The sequence below is a fragment of the Monodelphis domestica genome, chromosome 3 (assembly GCF_027887165.1).
Source record: "Monodelphis domestica isolate mMonDom1 chromosome 3, mMonDom1.pri, whole genome shotgun sequence".
NCBI classification, from domain to species: Eukaryota; Metazoa; Chordata; class Mammalia; order Didelphimorphia; family Didelphidae; genus Monodelphis; species Monodelphis domestica.
The window spans coordinates 224,594,654-224,606,859 of NC_077229.1; the positions used below are offsets into that span (position 1 = coordinate 224,594,654).

The window sequence follows — 12,206 nt, forward strand, 5'->3', positions numbered from 1 at the left end:
CTATCTCTTATAAAAGATAGGTACTTAGCTCATAGCAGACTCCAGAGAGAAGCAGAAATATATCTTGTTTTATCTCCATGTGTCAATATAGGAAAATGGGACACATTTTAGAGGGAAATACTTTATTTTAAAATTACAACAGTGCACTTGATTTTAGACTAGCCATTTGTAACCTGATCTGTTCCCCAAATACTGAATCAGGTAGGCCCATCAAGTAGCATCAGTTTTTCCCTCATGTTTCTGCTTCTCTTTAAGAATTTTGCCAGCTCTTCAACACATTGTCCACCTTCTGCCTAGATGAGCCACTGAAGAATGGCTGTTTCATAACCAGAAAGATGACTTATTAAATTGAATACAATACAAGCACAACTTATGAGGAAGCTGCAAGAATCCTTTATAGCAAAGACTTCCATAGGAAAGGCAGTCTTTCTAAAGAAAAGAGTGGGAGGGGAAGGCCTAAACTTTTGAAGATAGCTATTTTAGTTTTTAGTGACTTTCAATTTTACAGGCGACAAGTTTACTTCTACTTTTCTTTGTAAATATAATTGTGAAAGGAATTGCAAGAGGTCAAAGTCAGCCAGAGTAAGGGTTTTTGACCTTTTTTTTGTAACTTGTCCTCCTTTGACAGTCTAATGAATTCTCTGAATTGCTTTTCAGAGTAATGTTTTCAAATGCAGAAAAGAAAACATGTGGAATTTCAGAGGAAATAAGTTATATTGAAGTATAGTGTTAAAACTATGTTAACAAAAAAACCAAAGTAAGCTCATGGATTCCAGGTTAAGTACTCCTGTGCTGGATATTTTCTAATGACATGTGAGAAGACATGTTTAGTTAGTCCTTTTAAACTGGGATTCTTCTTCCTGTGCCTAATTATATCACTTACCTTACTGTCAGCAGAATTAGTTGTTGAATATTCTCTAGAAGTAAGGTTTTGAATGCTAGACTGGGGCTTCAGAAGAACCAAAAGACAAAAATTATCTAGTTTGATGCTGGCTTTAAAACATGATTTCATGGGTTCCTGGATTTTTATTTTAGTTCCAGGGGGAATTCAGTCAAAGAACATCCTGTGTGTTAGAGGATTCCCCACTACACAGACTTGTACAATTTTCAATGGGGAGTAAATCTAAATGTAGTTATGGTTTTTTTGATGGTACTTGCCCTCTTGATTTCTTTCCAGGGGTTTTTTAGATTGAGAGAAACTGCTTATAGCTGAAAGGAAAAAAATTAATAGAGTTTATCTTTGAAATTGCCTTCAAACATCATACCCAGAGATGGTTCCAGCATGGAATTAGCCTCTCCTGTTTGAACCATGATGAATACTAAGTGTGAGAATTTAGAAATGGATTATTTTGGAGAGGTAAAGTTTACTGGGGACAGGCAGAAGGAAGCAAGAGAGATAGAGAACCCATTAATTGATTGGATTTAACATTTTATTACATGGATCTTCCTTCCTCTCCCACCAAAGGTACGAATCAGTCCAGATTTAATGTGAAGTTGTCAGAATTTGCCATTACAAAAAAGTTCATTCATGTCCTGGGAAGAAGAGAAATTTAATGTTGAGTTTTATTGGGGTGTTTATGTTCTAAATTTCCCCATACATGTGGTTCAAAATGGCATTTAAAAAAATTTCCTCAGAACTTCTGAGGTTTAATCAATTTTGAGGGTTCTGTCTTTCTTGCTAGAAACGTTGAACGTTGGCTCAGAAATAATCTTTGTACCCATGGACTTTTCTTCTTTAGAGTACTGTTTTATCTTCCCTGAGGTGATAATGTATTTAGAAAAAGATTTTATAAAATTTGAAATTGGGCTTTCTCTGGTCTTATTGTAACTTATTGGAGGAAGGAAATAGATTATATTTGCTCAGGAGGGTTTTATAGAGCAAAGAAAAGTGTTTTTAAAAAAATCTAAAGAATATCCCTTTCCCCCCAACTCTTGATAGTTAATAGAAGCCTCTCTAAATTTTACTTATTTCCTGGATATGCTGCTTTTGTTGAGTAATAGTAGCTAAGAAAAATGTTGTTGGTTGCATTTTTCATATTTTCTAATTGCTCATATTTGTAATAGAGGGTATTTTGGTGGTATGGAGGAGAGAGAGAGAGAATGGAGTCTTCCCTCCCTCAAGTTAAAGACAAGGATTAGGAGGAGTTGGTGTTATGTGTCCCAGGAAGTAGACTAGGAGGGTGAGATCAATTATTCCCCCCTTCAGTCCTCTCCAGTTATGTCTCCTCACTAAACCTACCTTTTACTCCCTTCTATTAACTATTCTTGAAGATGAATTTCTTTCCTTGGGGAAGAGAGAGAAATCAGTTCTCTACGCCCTTCAGCTGTAACTATTTACTTCACTCATACTGGAGTCAGTTGAAAGGTAGATAATAACTTTTATTCTAAGGTATTAAGGTCAAGGAGCAAAACTGAAAGATGGCTGGCAGGTTGGGGTCTAGAGGAAAGAGGGTGAGGGAGATCCCTATCTATCTAGATCTTCCCCCTCAAAGGTTGAGAGACTTAGGCTTGGTAGCCTAAGCCTCTGAGAGGGTTAGATTGGTGGACCCTGGCTTTTGTTAACAGCAGAGCAGTATATACCAGGGTATAAAGGGGTTGTGAAAGGATCTTCTTTAGGACTGCTTCTTCTTTTCTTCAGGTTTCTACCACTATTTGTTGGGGGTTTGGGAGGATGATGAACAGGTTCAGGGAAGGATGAGAGCTTTTGCTCAGGATCAAATCTCCAGTAGGACCTTCTCCTTTGCTGTCTCAAGTCAGAGAGAGAGAGATCAACTGCTTCTCCCCTGGAATCTCTTCTTCCCTCAGGATTCTAAGCCTTCTCACCCATCCCTCGCTGTGGATAGAAATCTTTGCATTTTGTCCAGTCTCTGTCATTCAAAGTCCCTGGGTTATTCCTCTATCACATATTTAAATATGATTTCTTCTAGGCCTTTGGCTTGTATTACTTCTGTAGTTTGTCTAGAGATAAATTCAACTAATTTTTCCTGATTTCACCAAAAACTCTTAGGAACAAACCTAAGTCATGTTTTTGAGAACATGTAGGTTAGATTAAGCCCCTGATCTAAGAGTTTCAAAAACATTTTTTTTAAACATTATTTCATTTGGTCATTTACAAACATTATTCATTGGAAACAATGATCATTTTCTTTTCCTCCCCCCAGCCCCCTCCCACCACTTCTCCCATAGCTGATGCACAATTCCACTGGGTTTCACATGTGCTCTTGATTCGAACCCATTTCCTTGTTGTTGGTATTTGCACTAGAGTGTTCATTTAGAGTCTCTCCTCAGTCATTTCCCCTCAGCCCCTGTAGTCAAGCAGTTGTTTTTACTCCTATAGTTTATCCTCTGCTTGTGGATAGTGTTTTTTAGATCCCTGCAGATTGTTCAGGGACATTGAATTGACACTAATTCGATTGTACCACAATGTATTAGTCTCTGTGTACAATGTTCTCCTGGTTCTGCTCCTCTCACTCTGCATCACTTCCTGGAGGTTGTTCCAGTCTCCATGGAACTCCTCCACTTTATTATTCCTTTTAGCACTAATATTCCATCACCAACATATACCACAATTTGTTCAGCCATTCCCCAATTGAAGGGCATCTCCTCATTTTAAAAACATTTTTTTTAAAACAAAGTAGCACAGAGGAAAATAGGATGAAGAAGCATCTGATCAGTGTAAGGAATTAATTCTGCGTCTGGGTCAGGCAGTAAAGAAAAAGGTTAAGTGTATTCATGATCTCAAGTCCCATATATGAAGAGCATCTTGTTCTATTTCCTTTCATGTTTAATTCTGGACTAGCTTTACAATCCAAATCTTTTTAGAACATTTTTTTCCTGTTTATAAAGGAAAATGATTTTGGTTTTGGTATGGATTGAAGAAGAAAACTTGAAGAAAATTGAAAAAAGTATCTTTTGTCCCATGGGATTAGATTTTGTGATTCCAGAGTGGGAAAATTCTCCAGTCTGTGGGATTGGTATGGTTAACTATAAACAGAACTGAGAGCAATAAGCAGCAAGAAGCATTTCTTGGCTTGGCTTTCCTTATGACCAGATTATATGATTTTTTTAAATTTTCTGAGACAAGAGGACAAAAAATTCCTCACAACTCTACCAAATTTTTATTTGTGAATATACATTATTCCTCCACCTACTGTACATTTTCTTTGCTTGAACTAAATGAGGGAAGTTGAACAGAAGTGAAGTTACCTAGGACAAGTACAGTGGAAGAACATTGGACCCAAAGACCTGACTGGATCTGAGTCACAGCTAATCTGCTGTGGTGGTGGCCCTCATCATGGTTTGGTTGATCCCCTAAAAGAGCTTTGTCTCTTTCCTGAGGGAAACTTTGTTGGTAAATTTGAGTTTCCTGATAGGAAAAAAGAAGTTACCTGTTAGAGACAGTACTGTTCTTTTTCTGTCTACCAGATAGAGGCAGTAGATGATTAAATGCCAAACATTATTCTTTGTCTTCCCTCCATTAATTTTTTTCAGTTTTATCAATTTTATTTCCCATTTCTGAATCTCTCTCTCTCTCTCTCTCTCTCTCTCTCTCTCTCTCTCTCTCTCTCTCTCTCTCTCTGTCTCTCTCTCTCTCTCTCTCTCTCTCTCTTCTTCCTGCCTTAAAATCAACACTCTGTATTGGTTCCAAAGCAGAAGAGCAGTAAGGGCTAGGCAATGGGGGTTAAGTGACTTGCCCAGGGTCACACAGCTAGGAAGTGTCTGAGACCAGTTTTGAACCTAGGATTTCCCATCTCTTGGTCTAGCTCTCAATTCACTGAGCCACCCAGCTGCCCTCTATATCCCTCTTTCCATCCCATTCCCAGTGAATCTTTCCTTGTAACAACTTGTAACTTAAAAAAGAGGGGAAAAAACATACATGTAGCATAATAATCAACACTTCTGTATTTGATAGCATGTTGAATATTCAAAATTCATAGTTTCCCACCTCTCCAGGAAAGGGGGAGGAAAATACATTTTCTTAGTTCTTTTCTAGGGCAAAGTTTACTTATTCAGTTATGTCTTATTGTTCTTAACATTACAATGTTGTAAACGTGGTGTTTATTGTTTCCCTGGTTCTGTTTATTTCATTATATCCAATCATGTAAGTATTACCTTTCTTCTCCGAATCTTTTATATTCATCTTTTTCTTTGTGGCATAATAATATTTTATTTATTTATCATTGTTTATCCATGTACCAGTTGACTCCTCCTGTCTGCTTTAAATTTTTTTTTAAAATAATACTAGGTAGTCAGGAAGAAGAGTAATCATTCGTTATATATGACTGTGTGTATAAAGACTATCTTGTTCTTTTTACTTGCATGATTTAGTTTGAACACTCATTGTTTTCTGAATTAGGCTTTTAAAGTTCTTTGGAACTCCATCTGGTTCCTGAATCTGATAGATTAGGAGAGATTATACCCAATCTGTGTCCCTGGCAGGGCAGTCCATAGCATTCAGAGTTGAATGCCACAGTGTATCTTCCAACCTCAATAAATATTCATTCCTTTTAGAGCAGGGATTCTTAATCTGGGATTTGTGACTTTTTTAAAAAAATACTTTGATAACTATATTTCAATAGAATTAACTTCCTTTGTAGTTCCAGGTATTTTATTTTATGCATTAAAAACAACAACAACATTCTGAGAAAGGGTCCATGGGTTTCACCAGACTGCTGAGGGGTTCCTGGGACAAAAATGGTTAAAAACTCCAGTTCTAGAATAGCTGCCAAGTAATTCAAGTTGAGATTTATGCCACCCTTGTAGATTCCTTTAATTAATCTATTGGCATAGATTGGAATAGAAAAGTTGGTTAGAGGATAGGAACCTGGAAGTGTAAGAAATAAAAGCTAAAGACCCAGATAATGTTTTTATAATGATAATAATAGCTTATTTAAAAGATACTTTTTAAAGTTGCAAGGCACTTTACAAAGATCATATAATTTTATCCTCACAATAACCCTAAGAATTAGGTTTTTATTGTTATCCTTACATTATGGATGAGGAAACTGAGGCAGGCTGGCCCAAGGTGACTCAGCTAAGTAAGTACCTGAGGCCAAATTTGACTTCAGATATTCCTGATTGGGTCCAGTGCTCTCTGGTCTGCTAGTCTGAATATGTGGCCTCTTCTGGCTATATTGTCAATGATTCTTTGTGTCAAATAATCTCTTGAGTTCCTGTCTACCTCTGACATTCTTTGACTATATTATTATGCTTAATTTATTATCTATTAGAGGAGGAGGATTAGTGGCACATTGGATGGAGTTTTGGATCTAAAGTCAAGAAGACCTGACAAACCTCTCTTTGTCTCAGTCATTTGTAAAATGAATATGACAAAGTACTTAACTCACAGGGTTGTTATAAAGATCAAAAGAGATATTTGTAAAAAATGCTTAGGATATTGTCTGACACATAGTAGGCACTAAATAATTTCTTAATCTCTCCCTTTCCTCTGTTAATCAGCACCTAATAATATAGGAGGCAGGTAGGTGGTACAATGGATATAGCATTGGGCTTATAATCAGGAAGATTTATCGTCATGAGTTCAAATTTGACCTCAGACACTTGCTAGGTGTGTGACTCTGGGCAAGTAACTTAACCCTGTTTGCCTTAGTTCCTCATCTTTAAAATGAGCTGGAGAAGGAAATGCCAAGCTACTCCAGAATCTTTGACATGAAAACCCTAAATGGGTTCAGGAAGAGTCAGATACAACAACAACAATAGAAGAGTAGCTACTGTAATGCTCAGATGCAGTACAGTAATCACTGAGAGAAAAGTAAGCCAGGGAAGGGAAGGAGGATATTTGTGTAATGGGTGTGTTAGCTCTACTTTTAAAAAGAATTTTTAAATTTTGGTTATTTCCTGGAGGAGAACTCATCAGAAATTATTTAGAGAGTGCCTGCTAGATGTGTTGAGTGCTGCTGTCGATACAAGGTGTTAAATTCTCAGTTGTGTTTGCTTACAGTTATTTCCTTATGAATTTTCATTTCAAAAGCAGCCAAATCTAATGTTAAATCTAATGCTAGACCAAAAAATGATACATAGATCTGGTCAGACATTTTCTTTATGGTCTTGCTAAGTCTGAGTTACTGCTTTTAAATTTCCTTTCCCTTCTCTTTCCTCAAAAACAAAATGAAATAAAACTAAAATACTCATGTTTTCAGCTTGGTGCATTTGGCTCTTTGTTCTATTTTAGAGCTCTAGCTAGTATCTATTTGCAAGTTAGCAGAATATTTCCAATGAGGCTTTGGTGTACATGTGAGAGAGTGGAGAGAAATTTGAACTCTTCTCCAAAAAATATTACTAAGGGAGCTTTAGGGTAGAGGTTCTTAACTTTTGTATCTTAGACCACTTGGGCAGTCAGATGAAGAAGCACGTGAACTCCAGAATAATGTTTTTAAGTACATAGCATAAACCACATGGAATTACAAAGGAAAACCAGTTATATTGAAATACAGTTTTTGGAATTTTAGAAAAAAGTTCATGGATTCCCAGGGTAAGAGCCCTGTTCTAGGGCATGTCTATTAGGCTAAGCCTGGGTCCCTTCCCTGCAACTTTCTGGTTCCCTTTTATGCACATAGGCTTCAGAGGTGGACATTAGACTCTGGTCCATATACTTGTTAAAATAGATAATAAGTATTTCCCCATTTACAAGTGGCATTTAGTTTAATGTGTCTGAAAATAGCTTTATGAGCCCAGTTTTGTTAATTTATATGGGCCTCTGTATTTTATGAAGCACTTTCTTCGCAACAGTCCTGTGAGGGGTTATTGTGAATGGTTTTTATCGTTGCTTTAAAGAAGGCTGAATGATGGTTCAGGGTCATAAGTAAGCAGTGAATCTAAGTACCTTGAAAAGCTGTTTTGATAATTTTTGATAATTTGATAATATAATAATTTGATAGTTTTGATAAATAGCTTTTTCTTGGAGGAAGAGAACTGTACTATAACTATGCTAAAATTCTATATTTACTAATGTGCCACCAATAATTTAAAGGGAGGAAACTGCTATCACTATAGCCTTTGTAACTACTCCACTTACATGAAACAACTGTATACATTATTTATAAAACAGAAAATGGAGGCACAGGGAGATAAAGAACATCTAACTAATATAGATAGGGGTGGATAATGTGCTGGGTATGGAGTTAGGAAGATCTGAATTCAAATTTGGCCCTAACACATAGTAGCTCTTTGACTTTGTGAAATCATTTAACCTCTGTTCATCTTGGTTTCCTTATCTATAAAATGGAAATAATAATAGTATCTACTGTAATAATTAAAATAGTTGAGTCCATAAACTGTAGAGATTAAAATAGTGTAGGATATAAATTGTAGTAGATAAAGAGTGGATGAGTAAATTTGTGACCGCAGAAAATATGGTTTCAAGACAGTGTCTTGTTTTAAATCAAATATAAGGTGGTCGCCAGGGAAATATTCCCAATTATGAAATATACCCAAGTCAACTGGGTTTTATAGAGATTTTAATTCATACAAATGAGGAATTAAAGAAAAGGAGAGAAAGAGAGAAAAAGGGGAATAATGAGAAAAGGATAGGCCAGCCCAGGGCAGCCCTGGCCAACCCAGGCCTAAGCCCTTAAGAGAAAGATCAGTCAGTCCTTAATCACTCACCACTAGATCTGTCCAAGCAAGGATTCTAGTGACAGAGTCTCCTCAAAGGGAGTTCCAGCCAGAGTCAGCCTCCCTCAGACTGTCTTCAAGAGATTGTTCTCAAGAGCCTCTCCCAAAAGACTCCTTAGAGACTGTCTTTAATCACAGATTTTCATTACCTTATATAGGGAATTTTCTCCTATGTCACCTCCCCTAAGTTCTCCCATCTGCCAATTACAGTAGACGTTTTCCAAAGGACAGACCATTCTTAGTTCACACCTGAGTAGACTAATCTTTTGAGTAATTCACACCTGAGTAGATTAGAATCTCTGAGTAAGTTTCCTCCTCTTTGCTTCTTGTAAGTTCACAAGTTGCCTGACCTTTATAGGTATTTAGCACCCCTTTTGTATTATATCTAAAATAGGTATGGCTTAAAGAACTTTTGTCCTACTATAAGTATGGGTTTAAGTATCTTTCATTGTTCAGCAAAGAGTTTACAACTTTATCTTCCCCTAATGCATGCTTAAGTATGGTGAAGTAGAGTTCTCACATTCCTGATCAAGTAGAGGTCTCACATTCCTGATCTAAGTTACTTCATTGTTTAAGGTGGGGAATGGTCTTAACCCAACCTTATGAAGTAGGGTCTGGGAATTTTTTAAGGTTTACAATCCTAAGCTTATGAAGTAGGGTTTGAGAATTTTTAAGGTTCACACTACCTCCTAGGGTTGTTGTAAGCATAAAATGAAATACTATTTGTAAAGTGTTTTGGATAGTGCCTAGTTCTATATCAGATTTGTTTTTTAAACCTTTAACTCAGAAGTGATGCTGAGTATCACTGAGAGTGGTAAGGACTAGGCAATTGGGGTTAAATGACTTGTCTAGGGTCACACAGCTATGAAGTATCTGAGACAAGATTTGAATCTAGAACCTCCTGACTCTCTAACCACTGAACCACACAGCTGCCCCTCAATTATTTTTTAATTAATATAATTTCTTTCTTTCACTTCCACTTTCCAAAAATGCATAGTTATATCACTTAACAGCTATATAAAAGAAGTTTATATGTCTCATTTTGTAGCCTAAATCAGTCACATCTCTGTGATGACTATAGCATTTTTCATCATTGGTCCTGATGAATCATTAATGGTCATTTGTGTTGATCATAGTTCTTACAGTTTTCAGTTATTTGATTTTACAGTGTTGCTATTATTGTATATATTGTTTTGGTTCTGCTTCATTTCATTCTTCACCAGTTTATAAGTCTTCAAAAGTACTTCATTTTCATAATATTGATTATATTTAAAATTTTTCTCCTACTTCTGCTATCTTCATTTCTTATTGACAAGACTTGGTCTCTGAAATCATCTGTTTCCTCATTTCTTGCAGCATAATTGACACTTGATCATAGACATATAATCTACAACTGACTCAGCCATTCTTCAATTTTTGGATATCCTCTTAGTTTTCAGTTTTTTTGCTACTGAAAAAAGAGCCTCTATAAACAGTTTTATATATAAATAACTTTTTTTCTTTGATCTCTTTTGAGTATAGTAATAGTAATATAGGTGATTCAAAAGATGCATGTAATTTAATAACCCTTTTCTATGTGATGCCAATTGTTTCTCTAGAATGGTTGTATTGTATTGTTCTTATTCACAGATTCTCTAATGGCACATAAAATTGCCACTTTTCTAACATTTATCATTTTTGCATCTGAAGGAGGGGAGGTGGGATAGACTCAGAATTGTTTTAATTTGCATTTCTCTGGTTGTAGGTAGCCTGTATTTTTTTCCCTTGAGAATTGCCTGTTCTTATCCTTAGATTATTTATTGATTGGAAAATGATTCTATTTCTTACAAATTTAAATAAGTTTCTTATCTTGGATATGAGACCTTTGTCAGAAAACTTGATGCAAAGACTTTTTCCCTCAGTTTTTTCTCATTTAGTTTTATTTGTCCCTTTTAATTTACTTTTCTCTTAACATAACTCACTGAAGAGCTAAGCCAGATGACTCTATTTTTATTTTTATATGTTGTCAGTCTGTATGATGACTTTTTACTCTTGTCTTTTCCTTTAAATGTTGGAAGGTGAAGGGATGAAAATATAGGGGAACAGGTGGGGAGGGCAGAGATGGGCATTGTGTATGAGTATGGATTAAGGTGTTTGGAGTGATGGGGAAGTGAGCAGGGAAGACAATTCTAAAAATACCGAAATCTCAAGAATTGTGGTCTGTTCATTTTAGGATCTTTAGAAGAAGAGAAGGGTGGGGAGAATAAAACCACTTACTTGCGTCTCAAATGAGTCTGTTTTTTGTCTTCTCTTCTTCCTTTTTTTTAATTAAAAAAATATAGCTGCAGATAGTAAGGACGAAGAAATCAAAGTTCCACCCAGGCGGTCCTATCTGGGTATGTATAATGCAAATCTGTTCTGCATGAAATTACCATCAGAAAACATTTTGCTTTTCATTTTTATTTGACCACTTATTCTTTTTTCTAGTTCTTCACCTCTAGCTTCTCCTTCCCATGGCATTTCTCCATTCCCATCATTATTATTTATTTCTGTTTAATTCCTCTGTCACTCTAGATGTGGTTGCATGTAAGTCATTTCTACCAAGAATTAACCAACTTGCAATGTGACTCTTTTCAAGCATGAAGTAGTTTTATAGAGACCTATTTTTCTGTTTGTGTGTGGCTATTTTTTTTGGAGGGGGGAGAGGTGTGGTGGAATTTGGATGAGGGCAGAATTATTGATGGTATTTCTCTTTGTAGGTTTGTCCTTGTCCATGCTTTCCTTTGTTTGCTTTTTACATTTGGTTTGCCAAAAAGTATTGAACTGGTGTATGCCAAAGGACAAGATTTACTTTTATTCTCCTTTATAAGTCAAGATATCAGCTTTATATAATCCCACAGAATGAACGTGGTCTTCTTGGGTTTCTTTGCTTTCTGTGAAATTCCCTTGCAAGGACTCAGGCAAAGATTTTTTGGTTCTAATTTATTCTTCACCCCTAACTTTCTTTTTCCCTTTGTATTCCTTAGCACTTTCTTTTCCTGTCCCTGAGCATTTAATGAATAACATGAAAGAATTGTGAATTTGCTGATTTTTAGGTGCATATTTGTTTCCTACCCCATCATTTCCCTAGAGTCCCTGAACTCATTCATTCATAGGTTCCTTGTGAATTGATGCTTTCTTGGCCTACTCCAAAAGGCTTAAATTCATACTCATTGCCTTTATGTGAATCTACTTTCTAAGCCAAATGCAATATTTTTGTATTATGTAACTTAGACATATTTCACATATTACACATAATTCAGGAGTTGTAATTGCCAAGAAGAAAGAGAAATATGGGAATATAAAATTTAGGATTATCTACCTGCAGCAGCATACCTTTTCTCAGATTCTGTTTAGGAGGATGAACTTGTCTTACTTAAGGAAGAAATATAACTATATTTATATTGAAAATGCGAATGAAGGATGATTTATACTTTTCAAGTGTTACAAATATTTTGACTAAGAATGTAATTTACAGAGTTCTTTTTTGTTTTCATTATTTCTTTCCAGATTTTTTTCCTTGACGTTTTAACCCAAATAGATTGTGTTTGTCT

At 35.8% G+C, this 12,206-nt stretch overlaps 1 protein-coding gene across 7 annotated transcripts in view; it reads left to right on the forward strand.

Annotated features, from left to right (window-relative positions):
* SLC66A2 (solute carrier family 66 member 2) overlaps positions 1 to 12,206 on the forward strand; it is a 159,893-nt gene that overhangs the window by 22,692 nt on the left and 124,995 nt on the right. For 5 of the 7 annotated variants that reach the window (XR_008917646.1, XR_008917647.1, XM_001366340.4 and 2 more), the window contains exon 4: positions 10,956 to 11,009. The exons of the other annotated variants lie outside the window; for them this stretch is intronic. Coding sequence is in view for 3 of the 5 variants with exons in the window: in XM_001366340.4 (XP_001366377.2) it covers positions 10,956 to 11,009 (54 nt within the window). In the remaining 2 variants the exon portion in view is untranslated. The remainder of the gene's footprint in view (positions 1 to 10,955; positions 11,010 to 12,206) is intronic. 7 annotated transcript variants of the gene reach the window in all.